The following is a 22500-nucleotide window of genomic DNA, read 5'->3' as shown; positions in this document are numbered from 1 at the left end:
TTTACCTTGACTTTTGTGTTGTGGTCTTTTGAGTTGTATTTGTCTTATCTCCATTTACTTTGTCTTATCTTCCTTTTTTTCTTTTCTTTCTATTTATTCATGGGCCTATCTACCTACGTATCTACCTATATGCCTACGCACTCATCTATGTAATGGCCCTTCCAACCATCCACCCATCCATCCATCTATCAGCCTTCTATCAGCCTTCTATCTCATCTTCAGAAATGTCTTGTGTAATATTAGATTCCATGCTTCCCCAGACATGCTAATTGGCTTCTGGTCGGTTTCTCTCTCTCTCTCTCTCTCTCTCTCTCTCTCTCTCTCTCTCTCTCTCTCTCTCTCTCTCTCTCTCTCTCTCTCTCTCTCTCTCTCTCTCTCTCTCTCTCTCTCTCTCTCTCTCTCTCGTGTGTGTTCATTTTGTCTTTACAATTAGCAGTGTTAGTTTGGTTCTTCTTTGCTTTTCTCTCTTTCATTTTCTTCCTTTCAATTCTATTTTTTTTAGCGAGAACTTTACATTCCCTTTTCTTGTTTTCTAGGTGATTGTCCCTTCATTTCATTGCTGTAAGTTTTCTCTTCTCTTTATTTGCATCTATTTTCATCCTCCTCTCCCTCCTTGTTTTCTTTCTCCTGGGGCATTCAGTAAAAGAAAACTCCTTGCTTCCATTTTTCCTTGTCTTTCCTTTTTCCTTCCTCCTGTCGTGCCTTCGTGGCGGGAGAGTGGGTGGTGTTATTGCTGCCCCAGTCGTCTCTCTTGGTCGGTCCTTTTCTTGTTGATCCGTTGACCTGTTGCTGTCAAGTTGAGTTTCTTTGTCATAGAGGGAGAAGAGATGCTTATGGAATGTTCTGTGGCTCGTGGTTGTGGTTTGCCTTTGGTGTGTTTTTGCTGGGATTTATTGTTGTTGTAGTTGTGGTGTTGGTGGTGGTGGTTGCGGTGGTGGTTGTGGTTCACGGATGCTGTTGCTATTTCGTCTACTTCTTCATCTTTTTCCTTTACTTTAAATTTCCTCCTCCTCCTTCTCCTCCTTCTCCTTCCTCCTCCTCCTCCTCCTCCTCCTCCTCCTCTTCCTTTTCCTCCTCCTCTTTTCTTCCTCTTCCTCCTCCAAACTTTTGTCTAATGAGTTTTAGCAGCGTGGCGCTTCATCGGTTTTATCACACACTTAATCTTCACGTGACTTAGAGACGATGCTATTCCTCCTCAAGCGTCCCTCCTGCTCCCTTGACCCTTCAGCCCCGCGACTACCGCTATGCCTCTTGTGTGTACATATCTATACTCTTCATCTTTCTCATTTACTCCATATCCTTTGCTTGTAGCCATCACCGTCTACCTTTTACTCCTTCGCCACCCTTGTCATTCACTCAGGACACTATCTCTTATCGCCCTCTGGTCTCGAATCCTGATCCTGTTTCATGGGGTTCTAGTCTCCCCTCTATATGATCCACGCCTCAGAAACTTAGCCCTGTTGCTCGAGGGAGTCACTGTTTCCCCTCAGTCACCTCTCTTCCTGCTTAACCACTGACTTTCCCCTGTTTTTAATTATGTTTTTAATGGATAAGGACAGTAATAAGAGAGAGCGAGAGAGAGAGAGAGAGAGAGAGAGAGAGAGAGAGAGAGAGAGAGAGAGAGAGAGAGAGAGAGAAGTTCACTGAGATGCTACTCCCAAAAGAAAGATTGTGTGTCATGCAAAATTAGCTGAAAGACTATCCCTACATGTAACAGCACACTGCTACACTTTTGTCTCCCTTCGATCTGTTTTCCCATCAGCTCCTGTAGTTTCCCTGCGTGGTGTCTCCTTGTGGTTAGCTTAATATCCTGACTACAAGTAAACTGCAACGAGGAAGGTGAATGGAAAGGGACAAAGTGAAAGGCTGTGAGAAGATACGTTGAATATACTTGTCAACTAGAGAACCATAATTCAAAACTCCTAATGGGCCATAACGCTAATGAGAATTGAGATCGCTCGCTGCACCTTCACCCCTCTCCTCATCCTCCAGTCCCACCTACAACCTTCCCGCCTTCCCCTTGATCCTAAATCCTCAGTTAATTGATGATGCGATTCTGATTTGGAACTCCTCTTGATCGGCGCCCTTGCTTCGCTCCTTGACTGACTTGCCCCTGTTTCTCTCCACCCATTAACTATCAGTATCTCTTCAGCTATTCATGACGTTCTACTTGACTAATTGGCCTCTACATTGCATTCTCAAAACTTTCATTAGCTTTCCGTAATATTTCGTATCTGTATCTACTGGTGATTCTTCCTTCGTGGTCATCTTATCATTCAACTGCCTCCCTTCATTTCTCTATTGTTGATCCCTTTCTTTCTATACATTATCAATTTCATCTGTCTATTCCTTCATCATCTATTCACTGATTGTTTCCCTTTTTACTCCTTTATCATCTCACCTTGACACTCCTTCGCCTCATAAGTTTTACCATGTCTTTACTTATTTTCTATAGTCTGAAGTAACTATTCACCGCTTCAGTAGTGGGACGTATTTTTACCATGAGTTTTGGGAACGATGAGACGATTTTTTTTCTACATTAGGAGGGGTCTATGGAGGTCAGAATATTAATGGCCAGAGTCTTCACTATTTTAATCCCCCACATGAGTTTCTGAAGCTGTATAAAGTCACCAAATAGTAAGCAGAATAAAAATGGAAACACGTTAATGATGATTTGATATATCTGAATCACATATGCACTTTCTCTCTCTCTCTCTCTCTCTCTCTCTCTCTCTCTCTCTCTCTCTCTCTCTCTCTCTCTCTCTCTCTCTCTCTCTGTCTCTCTCTCCTTCGCCTCCAGACTTAATACTTTTTTCTTTCCCCTGCTGAAGGAGGAGCGAAGGAGGGACAAGTGATACGGAGTGAAGGAGGTTGTTTACTTGACTGACTCTCACCTCCTCACTCTCACACTTAACTTCTCTTAAGTTTTGTTTTTCTTTTCCACCGCGCGTAACTCTCAAGTTGTATTTTTATTGTAACATTTTGAGGTGCCAGACTCGAGGCCAAGGTATCAGGTTTTCCTCTATCGTCTTATTACCCTAGTGGAGGAGGAGGAGGAAGAGGAGGAGGAAAACAGTGAGCGTTGAAGGGATAGCGAAGGGGAAAAGGATAAAAGAAAGAAGAGAACAAGAAGGAAGAATTGAAAGGAAAGAAAGAGTAGGAGGTATTGAAGAAATAGTGAAGGGACGAAGAAGGAGAAAAGAATAAAAGAAAGAGGAGAACAAGAAGGAAGAATTGAGAGGAAAGGAAGACGAGAAGGAAGTGAAAAAAAATAGCTGACGGGATGAAGAAGGGGAAAGGAATAAAAGAAAGAAGAAAACATATACGAGGAAGTGGAAGAAGGGACAAGAAGAAAGAAAATATTGAAAAAAATAAAAGAAAAAGGAAGAAAAGTAAGAAAAGACTGAAGGAAGAAAAGTAACTCACTATGCAGAAGAAAAAGAAAAAGTTAATTATGAGACGGTATATTTAGTTGAGAAAGTGACCTCAATACTCACCAAAAGCTTTCTCATATCGCGGCGCTGCAAAAATCAAACAATTCTCAAAGTTCTGTGAAAGTTACCCACACGTGCATTTGCAGTGACATCATGTGAATTATTACTATTATTTTTTTTTCCCCCATATACGCATAGTTTGGTGAATATTATAATGTGAATTTCAGCGCACCAACACACACGAACATTTTCCATTTCTCTCCTCGGACAAATAAATGCATATATAAATGTTGGCAGCGAATGTGTATGAGTTAATGTATTGGTGAATGTTTCGTTGTATCGCATTGTTTCACGCTGGAAAATGTTACGGACCTGTGTTATTACCGACCCTCTTTTTTCATATATATTTTTAAGAGGGAGAGAGACATACACACACACACACACACACACACACAGAGAGAGAGAGAGAGAGAGAGAGAGAGAGAGAGAGAGAGAGAGAGAGAGAGAGAGAGAGAGAGAGAGAGAGAGAGAGAGAGAGAGAGAGAAAGACATCCCATTTATCTCACAATAATTACCTGCTTCCACGAATAAAGGGACGCGTTAACGAGCTGATGTACAGGTGAATACACGCGCAAATACAGGTACAGGTGTTCGTAATAGAGGAAAAGAGATATAAATTAAACCTCCCTTGATCCTCCTCACCTGTAGAACACACCTTGTCACACTGAACAAGAAGAATCACCCCGAAGAGCATCACTGTAGAAAATGACCATTGGGATAGAAAGACGAGAGTGAAGATGCGTCCTGATTGGCCCCCGCCTTGAGTGAGGGGTGGCGGGGACAGGTGAGAGTGTTAATTAAGCTCCTCGCACAGGTTAATTAATTTTATTCTGGTTGAATGTGAGATTAGTGAGACTCTCGAGGAGGAGGAGAAGGAGGAAGAGAAGAAGGAAGAGGAAGAGGAGGATGGGTTAAGAGATGAAGGATTTGAGACGGAGGATGATACTAATTTCATTGAAGATGGTGATTCTAAACCATTTTTTTTTAATTTTCTTTTATTTATACCATGTGGGCTTTTCACGGGAATTTACGGGCTAAAAAGGATACTTTTTGGGGTACCTCCTATCTCAAAGCCCACCCGCTAGGAAACCGTTGCCCCAAGTGAGGAAGCCCAACCTACACTCGGACTGTGGACAGGATTCGAACCCGTGCGCTTGGAGACCCCTCAGAACCCCAAAGCACGCAGGGTTCCACTATACCACTATACTTTAATATTGATTTTCTTTGATATATTCCTCAAATTTTTCGTTACCTGACAGCAGTTAGGAAAGAATGCAGCAACCACGTCACGCCAGCACTGAATGGAGGGTGGGTGGCCGCTTACAGTAATTTTCCCCGGCTATTTTCTACATTACAGCGCCATGAGGAAGTGCTGAGGTGTTTAGGGCTGCAGATGTTCCGGTCTTCAGTGTGTGTGTGTGTGTGTGTGTGTGTGTGTGTGTGTGTGTGTGTGTGTGTGTGTGTGTGTGTGTGTAAAAGGAGGTTAATGTGATATTGGAAGAGGAGAGAGGCGGAGGAGAAGGCGAAATGGAGAGAAAGATGATGATGAAGAAGGAAGAGTAGTAGTAGTAGTAGTAGTATTAGTGGTGGTGGTGGTGGTGGTGGTGGTGGTGGTGGTGGTAGTAGTAATAGAAGGAAAAAGAAGGAAAAGCTCTAGGAAGGAGGCAGTACAAAAGGCAAAACAAGAAAGAGAGGAAGAAAAAAATAGAGGAGATAAGGAGAGAGAGAGAGAGAGAGAGAGAGAGAGAGAGAGAGAGAGAGAGAGAGAGAGAGAGAGAGAGACTGTCAGAACTCAAAACGAGGCCAACACAATACCTCTCCTCTACCTCTTCCCTCCTCCTTCCCCTTTCACCCCTCCCCCTTCCCTTCCTCCCTCCAGCCAACCCTTTCATCATGTCCTAATTGGGTTCGACAACTTGCTATGGGCACTTTTTTTTCTCCCTCAGTAATGTGGGACTTGAGCTGCACAAGACACGTTTTCTTTCCGTTTTCTCTATTTATTTTTAATGGGGGTCTGTTTTTTGCTTGTTATTTTATATTATGGCTCAAATTTTTCTTTTGTTGTGTTTTCATTTTTGTTTTCCTCTCTTCTTTTGTGTATTGTTTTATGGAGTGGTCTACCTGGAAAGATCTGTGAGAGAGAGAGAGAGAGAGAGAGAGAGAGAGAGAGAGAGAGAGAGAGAGAGAGAGAGAGAGAGAGAGATTCTCCATTAAACTTTCTTCATATGTCAAGATTAGTTTAAAAGATAAATTCCTTCTTGCTCGTATTTTTACCTCTGCTGAAATTTTCATCTCTTCCTCCTCCACCACAATCATCACCACCACCACTACTTCTTCCTCGTCCCTCTCCTCCTCCATATTAGACCTCCACAATATAGTAATACATAAGCAGTGAGATGACAAAGAACCAACGGTAACACTTAATGCTAAACTACCATAAACACGAACGGACGAACTGGAAGAAAAAAAATAACAACTCACCAGTCCAGGAGAGGCGAGAGTCCGTGTAGGGAATGCTCGGCTCTTCCAGATACTAAAAGATTTGACAGCATTGAGCACACGACGTTCTTTGAAGCTGAACTAACGTGGCGGACAGCAACAGCGGCTGGGTAGAGCGAAGCGATGCGGCAGAGCTGTTAGTGTTTATTTTTATTTAGTTTTTTGTCGAACAGTGGGAGGAAATAAGAGAGAATGAGTCACTGGGAATGTAGAAAGAAAAGGAGGTTGAGATGAGGAACCGTTTAGAAGTCTGGAAAGTGAGTGTTGGAAATAGAAGACGAGGAATTAATGTTTATCTTTATTTAGTTTCTTGTCGAATAGTGGGAGGAAATAAGAGAGAATGAGTCAATGAGTCACTGGGAATGTAGAAAGAAAAACGAGGTTGAGTTAAAGAATGGTTTAAAAGTCTGCAAAGTGTGTGTTGGGAATAGAAGACGAGGAATTAATGTTTATTTTTATTTAGTTTTTTTTTTGTCAAGTAATGGGAGGAAATAAGAGAGAATGAGTCACTGGGAATGTAGAAAAGGAAAGGAGGTTGAGATGAGGAATCGTTTAAAAGTCTGCAAAGTGCCTGTTGGGAATAGAAGACGAGGAATTACGCTAGAACTACAGAAAAAAAGAGAGGAACAAGATGAGAAATAAGAGAAAGAAGCAACTGAAAGACCTTGGTGTAAGAGAACTATTTGTGAGGTCATTGGATTAGCTGAATGTTAACTGAACTCTTTTCGTGACGGGTTTGAAAGAATGATCTGAGAACGGGAGGACGAAGAATTACAATGACGCTACGAAGAAAATGACAAACAGCGAAAATAACCTATAGATAAAAACAACTGGAGAATCCTCGTGCCTAGAGCCATTTCCGTGACTCGAGGGACGCTGAACAGAAGAAGGAAACAGTCAATGGAAAAAAAAAATAAGACGAAAAAGGCCAAGGAAGTCGATGGGAAAGCTGCTTTATGATACACTAACAATTCCAGAAACTAATGTTGTTGGTATTGTCTCTTCTTAAGGCCTAAGTTCTGCGTCTCTCTCTCGTCTCAGTATCTTTTATCCTGTATGTTGTGTCGGAACCTCCTGTATTGATTCCCCATAAAATACCTGTCTTGTCACTACCGGCCGGGCGGCTCCGTGTGTGAGGACAGGACGCGGGAGTGAGTGGAGGGGAGGAGCCTTCTGTTCTTTCTTTATTCAATTTAGTTTTTCCGTCTTTCATTGTTGTGGTGAAGATTTGTTGAGAGGAACTTGCTGAAACAGGTAATCTTGTAATCATAATTGTATACTTTTCTCTTCTGTTCTCTTCCTCCTCTTCCTCCTCCTCCCTTGTCCCTTTCACCACACCACCATTAACTGTTAATTCAATAGAAACATTCTTTTCTTACATAGGACATGGAAGAAAGAAGAAGGAAAGAAAGACAAGAGGGAAGAGTAATGTGCAGCAGTGGGAGGAAAGATGGGTAGGGAGGGAGAGAGGGGAGAAAAGAGGAGCGAAATCCCATTGGGAGAGAAGCTGATCATGTGGGAAGAGGAGTGAGCAAGGGATGAGCCGAGGAGAAAGGCAAGGAGAGAAGAGATAAAGAAAAGGGCGTAGGGCACACACACACACACACACACACACACACACACACACACACACACACACACACACACACACACACACACACACACACAGGTCCAGGTGGGGCCTCTGAGGCTAATTTCTGGGAGTGGTTGTAAAGAGGATCTTTGAGGAGGAAATGCGAGGATGGAGTGAGAAACGAGGTAATGAAGAGGAGGGAAGCAGATGGATAAAGGGGACTGGCTTGCAGCGTGGTTAGTACGTATATACAGGAAGTATGTGTGTGTGTGTGTGTGTGTGTGTGTGTGTGTGTGTGTGTGTGTGTGTGTGTGTGTGTGTGTGTATTCCTCACCTATCCTCTATAAAACATTGCTGTTGATAAAGGATATATGACTTCAATATATCAAATTTGCTATATCAAACACTCTTTTCTGCATGCAGCAATTCTCAAATTAGTTTGATATATGAAGAGTCTATATATGTGTTGTACTGCTATCATCAAGTGTACATATTGTGGATATTACCTAGAAAGTTTTTCAAGAAATTGCTACTGTTAAGTTGTTTACAAGGTGCTGTAAACTACAGATACTGTTAGCCAGTACTGTTTCAGTGAGATACAGCAAAATTGAGAAATACATTTTACATTTTCTTTGACAAGTAATTTCTGTAAATGGTTTACGGAAAAATCCTGTGAAAATTTACATGGAAGAAAATACAGAACCCTTTGAAATATACAGAAAATCTGTTATTTATACGGAAATTCTTGTTTACAGATAACTGTAAATTTTATGGAAAACGTTTGGCAGCCTTGTTGGCAGTGAATTTTCTGTAAAATTTACAAATGATTTTTTACAGTGTATATAGAAGCACAATTCTTCAGTCTCACCTCTAGATTTGCTTGCTTTTTGGTTCTTGTAATTCATGATACCAGTGAGTTTAAATCGTCCTCCTTTCTTGGCATGAAGGATGGTTCTGCTTTCTCTTCACCTCGTACTTTAGAGCAAACGATGCGGCTTCCCACAAAGAATGTCTCAGGGTATAACAATGTATTGGTGTTTGTCCTTCCATTGTGATCCTTTGTGGGAATGACGAACGAAGGAGCGGTAGGCCTTGGTGTGGGAAAATGACATTATGTGGATATTTAATTAGATGAATGAAAATTATCATATAATGGACTTGGACGAAACAGTAAGCTTCTATGTGAAGTTGTGACGTCATTCCTTCGTCGTGGTTAGTGGCGGTCGAGTCCTCGTCAAGGAACACAATTTATGAGTTTATTTACCAGTTTGATAGTCCCGGCCAAACCTCCATTATTGGAAACTATTTTTTCCCATTTTTAGGTATATATGAAAATTTTAGGCCTATGGATAAAAAAAAATCACCACTATTCCTGCGGTTAATGATTTTTGGGCCATCCTTTGTCTGTCAGCATTGAAGCGACGGCGGTGGCTGTGGTGGTGGTGGTGTTGATGTTGGTGGTGGTGGTAGTTCGTGGATATAGTAATATGTTTGTTCCTTGGCCATTACTCTCTCTCTCTCTCTCTCTCTCTCTCTCTCTCTCTCTCTCTCTCTCTCTCTCTCTCTCTCATCTATTCAACTACCTCTCTTACTTATCTATCTGTTTATTTCCCTATTTATTTATCTATCTCAATGTCTACCTAACAATCTTTTCATCTATACCTGTCTGTCACCTAATCTATCTCTCTCTCTTTCTGTCCGTCTGTCTATCTGTCTGTCTGTTTGTCTGTCTGTCTGGATTTGGCACTCTCCATTATGTGTTGAATTAAACAGCTCTTTAATTACCAAGTTAATGGTCACTCAACTCCTCATAACCCTCGTGCCCTCTCCTCACGCCACCCCAGGGAACCCCACACTCTGCAGCCCCGTTAGTCCTCCTTCGGGTACTTCACTGCACTCTCCATCCTCGTCTTTCTCCCCGTTTTTTGTTCTAATTTTTACTGTGTTTTCTACAATTTTTTCGCCTTCATCTAAATTATTCTTTGTTTGTGGTCTTGATGGTCCGTATTTAGTGTCTTGTCTTCTATTTTTGTCTTAATTTTCTTCTTGTTCTTGTCTATTTTCTTCTTTCTTTTCTTTATTCACGTTTTTTTTCTTGGCCTTCGTGTTTTTCTTTGTTATTTTCCTCCTTTTGTTTCTTCTTCTCCATGCTTCTTCTTTTTCCTCTTTCTCCTCCTCCTCTAAAAATTTCCTTTTCGGCTCATTAAAAGGAAGGGAGGAAAGAAAGAAGGAAGAGAAGGAAGAAAGGGCTCTCTCTCTCTCTCTCTCTCTCTCTCTCTCTCTCTCTCTCTCTCTCTCTCTCTCTCTCTCTCTCTAGGGCTACTTCAAAAGACCACACAAATAATTAGTTGCTCTTTTATTTGTGTTTTTCTTCTAATAATTACTCGAAATTCTCGCTAAACCTTTGCTGACTATCACTAAAAGCACGAAAACACCCTTGGAAACCTTAAATAACCTACGCTACAGTCAGTTTAACGCAAATAATAAAACCAAGTAGTGTTGAGCTCCCTTAGATTCAAATGTGACGCCATATGTGACCGACAATCCACAAATCTATTTCACTTTTCTCTCACTCACTTTTACGGTCACCAATATTAGTGTGAGTTTCCTCGTCATTCATTTCACCATTCCCGCATCACCGTGACCCATTTTCTGTCAAGTATTCTCACATTTCTAGGTCAGGAAAGTTATTATTTATTATCATATTCGTCAAGCGATTAATTGTTTCTTGGCGGGAAGTTGGGTTGGCGCGCAAATGTAATGTTTCTATTAATTTGCTTTTATTATAATATTACAAGCTTCTGGGAACGCTGTGCCTATTCAGGACTGAGGTGAGGGTTCCGCGTGTGTTGTGTGGCCTTGTGAGTGTAGCTTGAGGTGGGGGAAAGGTGTATTTAAGTGTTAATTTAAGGAGTGGCAGGGCTGACGACTGTTTGGGGGCTGGGTGGGGAGAGGCAAGGAGGGGCAGTGATGGCTAGTACTCCTTCCTTTTTTTTCCATCCTTTCCTTCTACAGTCAATGCTGCGTCTTAGTTTTTGAGTAATAAGTCGTGTTTGTTACTGGTGAAAGCGTTAATGGTGTTGTCTGGCCACTCTCTTTTCCCATCATCCCTCTCCCCCCTCTCATATCCCCCATCCCCCCCACATCCTCCCTTCTCCAATCCTCCGTCTCCCCCACCTTCTTTCCCCGCCATCCTTCTTCCTCCTCTCCATCTATCCCTTCCTAGACTCACCCAGATGAATACTGAGTTTTGAATTCTCTCTTATCATGTCTACATTCCTTTCTTCTCTCTTCTCAATCTTACTTCCTTTATAATTTTTTCCTTTTCACTCACCCCTTTCCTGAGCGTTTCTTTTCCTCTTCTCTTTTCTCTCCTTTTTTTTCTTTCCTCTTCTCTTCTCTCCTTCCATTCTCCTTCTTCTCTTCACCTAATTATAACCCAGCTCTCCTATTTTCCCACAAGTTTCCCCTCTCCCCCGCCCAGAGCAGTGGTCAGACCAGGGAGGGAAATAATAATCGCAAGAAAGCGCTGTTTTTCCTTCCTTTCCTTGTCAGCTCAGCCACACTCACCGCTCCTCACTTCTCTTGCCTCGCCCTCTCTCTGGCTCAGGTGTGGCGTGGGAAAGTTTGCACGCTCCTGAGAATCTTTTTTTTCTTACTCTTTTTGCTTATATTTTGAGTTGCAAGGTTGCGTGAAATCAGGAGCACGTGGGGGAGTTGCTGGAGGAATTAAAAAGGAATGAGGGATTATTTTTCAGCTGAGATTTGTCTTCATGGTTTGATTTTTTTTTTTTTTTATTCTTTACGTGTTTATTATTTTTTCCAGTCTTATTTCTATATACGTTTTAGCTTCTGTTGATCGTTTTGAAGCTTTTTCTCCTGTTTTTTAATTTATCTTTTTATATATATTCTTTTTTAATCCAGCAGCTTACAAAATATAATGAAGTTGTTTGGTGTTCAGTGCAGGTTGAGTCCTTTTGTATTTTTGTCGAGGTTGTGGAAATAAAGACGTTTTCTCCTTTATAGTTGCAAAGCCTCGGGATTAGAAAGAATCTGTGTCAATTTTCATGGCCCGGGAGGTATAAGGATATTGCTCATGTCCATCTTTTTTTGTTTTTCCTATCGTAAACCTTATGAAAAAAATGCCGTTTCTTTTTTTCATATATGCGGATCCTGTTTATCGCTTTGAACCTCCTAGATTATTTTTGAGGGCAATTTTTATATATATATTTTTTAGGGAGTTTTAATTTTCACTGCCTGGAAAGATTAATAAAATTGCTCTCCCTCCCATCACTGTTGTATTTTTTTCCATCAAGAACGAAAAAGAATGAGCTATTTTTATTTATTTGGTATCCATCCTGGTGCATTTATTTATTTGAAGGTTCAGGACTAAGAACGAAAAGAATAACCATTTTTTTCTCCATTTTGTATTCGTGTATATTTGTTTATCTGAATGTGAATATTCTTTTTTAACTTTCAGAAGGCTTTTAATCTTTACTTCATGTGGAAAATCGGATAAAATCATCCCCTCGCTTGTTTATTTCCCCTCTGAAGAACATAGATATTTGATAGTGGTTTATATTGGTTTACAGATTCATGGACACTTTGATAATGTACCTTTAGTATTTAGATATTAATGAGATTTTTCCTTTCCTTCTTTTGACAATGGGACTTTATTGCAACACACTGACTTTTGATAAATCTGATAGTGGTTTATATTAGTTTAAAGATTAATGGAAACTGATAATCTACCTTTTATGTTTAGATATTAATGAAATTTTTCCTTTCCTTCTTCTGACATTGAGACTCTCTGTACTACACATCATTTAGAAACACTCAATGTTTTTTCCCCGGTCAGTTCACTTTTTTCAGAGCAAGATTATCATTTGACAGATTCTAGTGTCAGTTTTTTGATAATCTACCTTTTGTATTTAGACATTAGTGAGATTTTTCTTTCCTTCTTCTGACATTGAGACTCTCTGTACTACACATCGTTTAGAAACACTCATTTTTTTTCTCCCCAGGTCAGCTCACTTTTGCCAGAGCAGGATTATCACTCGACAGATTCTAGTGTCAGTTTTTGTATATATTTTTATACCATTTTTTTTTTTTTTTGTAGTTCGCCGCTTTGGAAAAAGATACTCTTTGTTTCAGTGTCAAATGTGAGGCATGCAAGAATTAGCGTAACCTTTATTGGTGGGTCCACTCTTCATGGAAATCAGGGAGAACATGGAAAATGGTTTATCGTGTCCAGGCAGGGAATAGTAAAGAGACTCGTAAATGAAAGAAAAACCCGGAAATCAGTGGAAAGTCACGAGTTTCAATGAAAATTGACCCCCCAAATCACTGAACCATCTCTCTCTCTCTCTCTCTCTCTCTCTCTCTCTCTCTCTCTCTCTCTCTCTCTCTCTCTCTCTCTCTCACCTTGTCCTGTCCAATATTGCAACACCACATTTTTCCCTTTCCTTCCCCTCTTCTTCCCACTTATTCGTCTCTTCCTCCCCAACCCTCCTCCTCCTCTCTGTCTCCCTACAAACTCGTCTCTCTTCTCTCCACCTTCTCACGTCTTTTCCTTCCCTCTTTCCTCTCATTCCCACCTCGTAATGTCAGTCTTGGGAGTCTGCACGTGGCTGACTCTTCCCCAGCTTCTCATAATCTCCTCCTCCTCCTCTTCCTCCTCCACTTCCTCCTCACCTGTTCATTATCCTCAACTCAGGTGTCTCCTCTCCTTCCTCACCTAATCTGCCGCCGCCTTACTACCTGCCCCCACCCTCCCCTCATGTACTGGTGGTGGTGTCCCGACTCGTGGGTTTGATAGAAGTGGTATATTTGTCTGTGTTTTTTCTTCGTTCTAGAATGAATTGTGTGAAGTGAGTGGTGGTAGATCTGATGAGGTGTTGCTTTGGTTTGTCTGTTTCTGTCTCTATCTCTGTCTGTGTCTCTGTCTCTGTCTTTGTCTCTTTTGCTGTCCCTGTCTGTCTCTGTCTCTGTGTCTGTCTCTGTGTCTGTCTCTCTTTCTCTCTCTCTCTCTCTCTCTCTCTCTCTCTCTCTCTCTCTCTCTCTCTCTCTCTCTCTCTCGCTCTCGCTCTCGTTCTCTCTTTTAATTACATGCTGAAACTAGTTAGCAAGACAAAACAAAAGAGTCCAACTAGTTATGAAAAGCTTGAGTTCCTTTCAGACCCTCCATCGTCTCACTAATGACAGCTTTGTGTACCTGCTATTTCTGTGTCTTCAATACCTCCCACCACACACCTGAGACTCAATATCTATCACACTCACATCTATCATATCTCTCACATTTATTCTGAACTTTATTTAATACGAGATGTGACGTTAACAGTTCCTATCTTCTCCAGCAGTGTTGTAATTTTCTGCCACACCTGCCTGCCGCTTCACCACACCTGCCTGCCGCTTGACCACACGTGTCATTTGCACTTTTATCTCATTAATTCCATTGGTGTGGGTTTGCTTTTGTCCTCTGCATGACGGCGCTTGTGTGGGAGTGTTTGTTAGGGAGAGAGGGGACGGAAAAAGAGAGTAGAGCAAATTCGCGCTACAATTGACTCAGTTGTAAGATCTCTAATGGGCGGCGTTTAATTAACTTGTTGGTCCTGTTGGGTGGAAGTTGACAGTGCGTGAGTGAAAGTTTTTTTTTGATGACGCCGAGTGGTGACTGTGAGGGAAGGAACGAGAGAACAGAGAGTAACAGAGAGAGACGGAGAGAGACATGGATAAACCTACACCGCACTACATTTCTATATCCATTTTCTCTGGTGGGTATTATGTCCCTCTGTGTCCACTTTTCCCCCTCTCTCTGAAGCCATCGTGCATTATTCAGCGGGTGTAGGATGAGGACACGTGGCCTTTTCTCTCCTCATTTTACCCTTTAGAGACTTTTGTAGAATAAATTGGTTAGACTGGGAGATGGAAAGTGTGTGTGTGTGTGTGTGTGTGTGTGAGAGAGAGAGAGAGAGAGAGAGAGAGAGAGAGAGAGAGAGAGAGAGAGAGAGAGAGAGAGAGAGAGAGAGAGAGAGATTACATAAAGTAGTTTCTAGTTTCCCTCTTGAGATCTTCTCTAACTTGAATTCTGAAGGAGTAGCTCTCTCTCTCTCTCTCTCTCTCTCTCTCTCTCTCACACACACACACACACACACACACACACACACACACACACACACACACACACACACACACACACACACACACACACACACACACACACACACACACACACACACACACACACACACACACACACACACACACACACACACACATACACAAATACGCACCTTTCCATCTACCTTTCTACTCCCTTCAGAGAGAGAGAGAGAGAGAGAGAGAGAGAGAGAGAGAGAGAGAGAGAGAGAGAGAGAGAGAGAGAGAGAGAGCTCGTGTCTGTGTCAGTGCAAAAATATTTCTAGTGGCGCTGGTCGGGTGTGACATCAAACCTCATTAGGGGCAGCACTTGACGGGGCTCCCAAGAAAAACACGCAGGGCAGGTCTGTGCGCAGGTCTGTGTTGAGGCGATAACAGATGTGGATTGGCTTGCAGGTGTGGGGGCGGGAAGTCTGGGAAATTATAATGAAAGATATACATATAAGAGAACAGTATAGGGAAATGAGAGAGAGAGAGAGAGAGAGAGAGAGAGAGAGAGAGAGAGAGAGAGAGAGAGAGAGAGAGAGAGAGAGAGAGAGAGAGAGAGAGAGAGAGAGAGAGAGTGTCACCTGTTGATCGATTCACCTGTTGATCAAGAGAGAGAGAGAGAGAGAGAGAGAGAGAGAGAGAGAGAGAGAGAGAGAGAGAGAGAGAGAGAGAGAGAGAGAGAGAGAGAGAGAGAGAGAGAGAGAGAGAGAGAGAGAGAGTTGGGGGGTAGGGGGAGTTTGCTTGCTTATTTAGCCTGAGCTATTGCCGCTTTTCAACTTTTCCTACAAAAAAAAAAAAACTTTTCAGAATAATAATTGCTGACAACAACTTCAGTTTCTCTAATTAGGCAATGATTTTTTCCCCTTCTCCCTTTTTATTTGCGACAAGAACAAAGTATTTCGTGGGAAAAAGTTATAATTGCTAATAAATCTGTTAATTCATAAAGTTGGTTTCCAGATTGGCATTCTCACTTTTTCAATTTAGAAGTTTTTTTTTATAGTTTTTCGTTCACATTGTTGGATATTTTGACGATAAAAAATGAAAGCTTCGTGAAAATCTGAGATGATGGATTTGAACCGTTTCTAATATCACGGTATGGATCTCAATATATTCCAGCTGTCATTAAAGAGCCATAGGAAGTCAAGATGTTTTGGGTTAGCGGCAGAGTGGTCCAAAAAAAAAACAACATTTAATTACTCACCCAGTGTAATTGTGTATTTCATTCATTACGAGTAACTGATTGATTTGAAGGCTGACTGTAGTAGCACTGGGTTGGTGGAAAGGCTTGTTGTGTTTTTCCTGTCTTTACTGAAACTTATAATACTGCTACGTGTAATACCAACTCTAATACTATAAACACAGGGATAAATCTCTAACTTTCTGTCCTTTTTCACTATTTTTCTTATTTCTATTCTAATTTTTTCACTAATGTTTTCTCTTACAAATACTTTTTTTTTTTTTTATTTATACCATGTGGGCTTTTCACGGGAATTTATGGGTAAAGAAGGTACTTTTTGGGGATGCCTCCTATCTCAAAGCCCATCCGCTAGGAAACCCTTGCCCCAAGTGAGGAAGCCCAACCTACACTCGGATCTTGGACAGGATTCGAACCCGTGCGCTTGGAGACCCCTCGGACCCCAAAACACGCAGGGTTCCACTGCACCACGGCATCTAATACCGACTCTATTACAATAAACACCTACATAGAACCTCCAACCTTGTTTATTTTATTATTTTTCTTACTTTTCTTCTCTTATTTGAGTGTCATAGAAATATAAACTTCTTTTTCGTTATGTTGTTTCTTGTTGTCTTTATTGAAACTTTTACAAACACTTATACATCTAATACTGACTGTCTACTACAATACAGACCTACATAAAACTCTAATCTTGTCTATTGTATTATTTTTCTTATTCTTTTATTTGAGTGTCAGTGACTTTTCTTACTAATGTCTTTTTCTATCCATAGTATTCCAAAAATGCTACTCTGATGCTAATACAAAGACTAAGAAATCGTAGGGAAAATTACCTTATATCTATAGGCTAGGAAGTCAGTGGGATAAGATAAGATAAGGAGTTACTGGTACGTGTTTATTGACTAGTTGAGTGAGTGACTAACTAACTAAATAACTGACCTGACTAAATGAAGCGTCCACCTTTCACTATTTCAATTTCTACCACTATATTCACTCCTGTGTGGGTGTCAGGTGCGATATGTCCACCCTTCGTCGCTCAACACAATATTGCTGCGCCTCCAAAGGGTAAGAGTGATGTTGAGGGCCGCGGTAATGCTAAAGAATGGACCGCTGGGAAGGGAAACTTGGAGGCAGCGGGTAGAGAGGAAGAATATGCGAGCAACAGACTCTAGGCAGAGGTTTGCAGAGGAGAAACGTGGGTACAATGGTGTGTTTTAGAGAAAGTGCATGACAGGGATAACAGGGAGGGATAAAGGTGGAAATGAGTGTGTTGAGATTCATACGAAAGGCAAGGAAGGATGAAACGAGGAAGGCATTGCATGGTAGAATGGAAGAATAGAAGGTATAGAAGTTTGCAGGGAAGGGAAAACCAGATTATGTATTATAGAATTTGATAAAGGGAAGTAATGTATATATAAAGAGTTCCTATGTGTTTGTGAAGTTAACAAGAGAGGAACAGAGAAAGACAGATCGTGCAAAGGAGTTAGAAGTACCTACAGGGTGATATGCAAAAGAGATTAGTAAAGTATAATAAAAACAAAGGATGAGAAACACAGATAGAAAGTAGAATTAAAGTTACAGGAAGGACTGGCAGGGTGATGTACGGGGCTCAGAAGGGTTAGGGATGCAGGGGTTGGCAGGGTGCAGGTGATGATGGTGCGATCGATTTGGTTAAAGAGGACAGGTGGCGCCAGGTGGACCGGGGCTGAGGCGTATCATGGGAGAGGGAAGGACCGGGACCAGGCAACTTTTAGAGAGAGAGAGAGAGAGAGAGAGAGAGAGAGAGAGAGAGAGAGAGAGAGAGAGAGAGAGAGAGAGAGAGAGAGAGAGAGACTGTGTTGTAGTAATGAATCATAGAGAAATTCTGTAAGTCTTAGAGGTTGACGCATAGAAGGTGAGTGGACTGTGGGACTGTGGGAGGAAATCTTAGTGTGGTTTGAGTGACGTCAGGTGCGGCAAGGTAAGGCGACTAATTGCCAGGTGAGTGTGAGGAAGACTCGGGTGTGAATAAGCAATTAGCGTCAGGCATACAAGTGGGAAGAACGGTAAGAGGTGGTGTGCGCGTTAGAGAGAGAGAGAGAGAGAGAGAGAGAGAGAGAGAGAGAGAGGGAGAGGGAGAGCGTTTGGATGATGGGTCAGGTCTAGGTGAACCCAGCCCGGTGTGGTGTTAAAGTTGACCACCACACGCACTACCCATCTCTTCCTGCCACACCCTCTCCGCCCAAATTCCTTTTCCTCCATTTCACCTGCAAAACTCTACCTTTTTATCTCCCCCCCCTCTCTCTCTCTCTCCATCTCTGTTCCTTTCCCTCAGTACGTAATTCGCTCTGGATCATGACTTTTATCTCTTTTTCCCCTGCTTTACTATTGACCAGCCAGGTGTTAAATCTTACCTTGATTTTGTGTTAGTTGTGGTTTTAGTCTCTGTTTTTCATTGCCACTTGGAAACGAAAGATTATTGCCTACATTTCTCGCTTCAACCTTCGCCAAATCGGTAAGGAGTCTTCTATTAATGTTCGCTGGAAGAATAGTTGTAAAAAAAGAGAATACAGTTTTGATTTTGATTTTCAGAGAGAGAGAGAGAGAGAGAGAGAGAGAGAGAGAGAGAGAGAGAGAGAGAGAGTGAAGGGTGAAAGGCCGCGTAATAATAAGGAAGAAGAAAACTGCGTCGCAATTGTCACAGTGGAAGGGAGAAAGAAGCCATAAAGAAGAAATGGTGTGTTTGCCACTCAACTGACACGGAGGAGGAGGAGGAGGAGGAGGAGGAGGAGGAGGAGGAGGAGGAGGAAGAGGAGAAGGAGGAGGAGGAGGAAGAGAAGGTGGTGGTCGTAGTTTGATATATGGAAATAATATATACCACAATGCGAATATAAGAGGTGTGACGAGTATCGAGAAAAACAACAACACTTTTTCACTCAGTCTGAAATCCTGTGGTCTACTAAGAGTCTGTCAATAATCGTCAGGTTCCGTAAGGCGATTGTGAGCAGATGAAAGGGCACTTGAGGTTGAGGGAAGACGCTGAGTACAGTAGGAGAGTGGCAGGAAACTTGAATTAAAACCACAATTCATGCACGCGTAATCTTACAGCACGGTTTAGTCAGAAATAAAAATGATCTGACATTACTTATTTAAAAAAGTTTTGGTGCAGTGAGAGGTGAGAGCGTAAGTACACCGATTTCACGATGCATTCAGAAATAGGAGAGATTTGAGAGTATTTAGATAGAGGAAAACGTACTATAAAAATATGATACAGCCATAGAGAGGAGTAATGAGGAGAGTATTGCCGTCCACGTTTGCTAAATATGGTACACAGATTATGATGTAGCCCTTACCGGAAGACATCTGATCCCCGCTTCATGAAGAGAGTACAAAGGTAAGACAATACAGCCGTAGAAAGATTCACTACTCGCCGTAAATTGAAGGAACATTGACGGTGCTACTTTAGCCATCAATACAAATTTTAACTCGTGATTAACAAGAGAAAATTAGACGAACAATTTAGCCATCGATATAAATTATTGAGACCTTTGTTTGTTGAAGGAAGATATATTACGATTTCCTTCAGCCATCTTTTTATTTGTTTAAGGACATTTCTAGAGACTCAGCCATAAATAGAACTTGTCAGCCATCTATGTATGCACTGAAACAGAAACAATAACACAGTACGTATGATATCTCCAATAAATTCTAATTCACAGCAGAGTCTCGTGTGTTGGTGTGTTGCCTCGTTTTAGTTTTTCCTTGCCATTACACTCACTATCTAATGCAGCAACTTTGACTCTAGGAATACAATGCAGGCACATTTTACGCATAGCTGAACACATGTCAGAGTATCAAAAAGAATTAGTTATAGTCTTTGCTGCGTGAATCGTTCCCTTATCAAGTTTCGCTCTGTGGAATCGAATTAAAAATGAAAACCAATTGCTATGGAATGTTGAGAGAGAGAGAGAGAGAGAGAGAGAGAGAGAGAGAGAGAGAGAGAGAGAGAGAGAGAGAGAGAGAGAGAGAGAGAGAGAGAGAGAGAGAGAGAGAGAGAGAGAGAGAGAGAGAGAGAGAGAGAGAGAGAGAGAGAGAGAGAGAGAGAGAGAGAGATTTTCAGAGGCGACAAGTATTACAACGCCCACAAGATTCTTAGAGCAATTTCCTACGTCTCATATTTTCTAGACGGTTTTGTGTAGTTTCTTTCCTATTTCTACGCGGACAAGTGGGCGGCGGGCTGCGGAAGAGGGTAGGCTGGGGAGCAGTGGATGGAGTGGATGGAGTGGATGGAATGAAGCGGCGTCGCGTGGATCTGCTCCATACAGGGAAGAGAGGAGATGGATTTCACTTCGTTATTGAATTGACGTAATGTTCTGCTCCCTTTTGAAAGAGTTTGAATGGCGTGGGATATGAATGGACGGTAGGAGGGACGGGGAGGTGGGGAGGACGGTGGGTGGATGTCGCGTGTGGGGGAGAGAAAGCTACAGCTATGACTATTCATGTGTAATAGAGTCATATATATATATACCTACTGTCTGTCTGTCTGTATGTTTTTATTCTTACCTGTATTTACGAGTATCATTATTTCCTCTATCTGTCTGCATTCTTATCTATACCTATCGATATTATCATACATTATTCGTATTCTTAAACTTTCCTTTTCCTTTAGATTTCAGTGCGTCGGTAGTCATATCTCTACATCCCCGCCCCGCCCCGCACTCTGACTAAACCTTCCTTTCTCTTTCGCCCGCAGGAGGTCTCAGTGTTTGTGTTTGAGAAGAAGACTGCCGAGAAGCTGCACAAACCACGGCGCCGCGAGGTAGTGACGGAGCTGCTGCGTCACGGCATCCGACAGCTGGAGCGACACCGACACCCACGGCTCCTGCAGGTGAGACTTCACTGCTGAGGGAAGCAAAGAGGGTGACGGTCGATGGAGGAGGTTACTGCGTGGTGATTTTGAAGAGAATTGACAAGTGGTGGACCATAGTTAGGGCAGGGAAGTCTACTGATTATTTGATGGTGGTGTGGTAGAGAGATTTGCAGAGAAGAAAGGTGACCAGACAGAAACAGGGGAGACTGACTGTTGAGGGCGAGGTTTGGTGGAGGTTGGGAGGTGGGTTGTGTTATAGTTAGGTGAAGAAATATACTTATTTGTTGATGGTTTCGGAGAGATCACGCAATTAACGGGTTGAATCATTTGGTCACTCTTCTGCTACAGGTAAAGTCATTCAAAATTGTTGTCTAAAGTTGCAACAGATACTTTCCTTATGGCTGGCGAGAAATGGGGCTTATTAATGGGGGAGCGCACAACAGTAGAAGCGAATGTGGCAAGTCAATTGAACATCGAGCATCTGTATGAACGGTGGTTGGTGCTTCGCGTGTCTTGAACTGCGTCCAGTGAGCATAACGTGGCATACGCTGAGGGAACACGCGTCACTCAGCTGTTTCATCTTACGCACTCAAACGTTTTTCGTCTGCCGTGTCGTGTTTGGTTTGTAATCCGCGAGATGTTTTAATTTGTCTGTTGTCTATCGTGTCTACGTGTCTATTTGTGTGTAGGGGACTCATGGCCAAAAATATAACGTTCATGTCTAGCTGTGATTGCTGTGACTTCGAATAAAACGTTCATGTTTGTATGGACTTTAAAACTTCCACAGAACACCTCCACCCCTTCCTTTACACCTTTCCCTGAGGCACCACTCCACCTTTCCCTGACGCACCACTCCCTTGACTTCCTCTCCATACCTCACAGATGCCCTCACTAATGCTTCCCTCTCTCTGACGGTGTCTCCAGGTGGTGGCGGGGCCTGAGGACACCCCAGAAACGCTCTCCTTCTACTCGGAGCCCATCATGGCGTCCCTCAGCAACATCATTACGCCGCCAGATGAAAAGGAGAAGGAAAAGGGCACCAGCCTCTCTAAGGATTACACGTTCCTGGAGGTGGAACTCAAGTACGGCATCTTGCAGGTGAGAAGTCCTGATGAGTCCTACAACAGAGGCGCTGATGTTCTTTTTTGAGTCCTGTGATGTCTATATGGGTAGTTTTGGTTCCTGTTCTTGAAGGATTTTTCTATTTATTTGGATTTGTAAGGATATTTTGAGGGTCCCACCAGTAAATATTAAGCTTTCATGTGATTTTATGTGTGTTTTTGGAGGACATTTGGGATTTTTAAGCTTGTTTTAATGATAATGTTGCGTCATATAGTGGTTTTCAGTGTTTTATCTAGTGTTTGAAAGGATATTTTGTGCCTAGAGTATCCTTTGTGTGTTGTTAATCATGTGGTATCAAGGATCTGTAAGAGTCGAAAGGTAAGAGGTGTAAGGATATCATTTCGTGTCCTACAGTGGGTGTGAATGTTTGTGTGTCGTGGAAAGGTGACTGGAGGATGTTGTGTGGAGTTCTGTTTGAATTCATTGGTGTTCTGTGAGTTCCTGCATGTAGCCTGACTGTGTATTGAATGCGTCAGTGCTTATCCTTTTATCTGTGTGCATTTTTTGTTATCAAGGTCGTTGTTATCGTCGTTTTCATCATCATCATCATCATCATCATCAGTGACAGCCACAACAACGAAAGTAAGAAGAGTAACAATAGTATATTCTACTACTACTACTA

General features: G+C 42.0%; 1 protein-coding gene across 3 annotated transcripts in view; it reads left to right on the top strand.

The window, feature by feature from the left end:
- The window catches only part of LOC123509490 (SCY1-like protein 2), a 307200-nt gene that overhangs the window by 90984 nt on the left and 193716 nt on the right, over window positions 1-22500 (top strand). For all 3 annotated transcript variants that reach the window (XM_045263803.1, XM_045263802.1, XM_045263804.1), the window contains exons 3-4: window positions 20640-20774; window positions 21681-21854. In XM_045263803.1, coding sequence (XP_045119738.1) covers window positions 20640-20774; window positions 21681-21854 — 309 coding nt within the window. The remainder of the gene's footprint in view (window positions 1-20639; window positions 20775-21680; window positions 21855-22500) is intronic.

This window comes from Portunus trituberculatus, chromosome 27 (assembly GCF_017591435.1).
Source record: "Portunus trituberculatus isolate SZX2019 chromosome 27, ASM1759143v1, whole genome shotgun sequence".
Lineage (NCBI taxonomy): Eukaryota > Metazoa > Arthropoda > Malacostraca > Decapoda > Portunidae > Portunus > Portunus trituberculatus.
The sequence above is the reverse complement of the archived record's forward strand: the minus strand, read 5'-3'. Positions and strand labels throughout refer to the sequence as shown.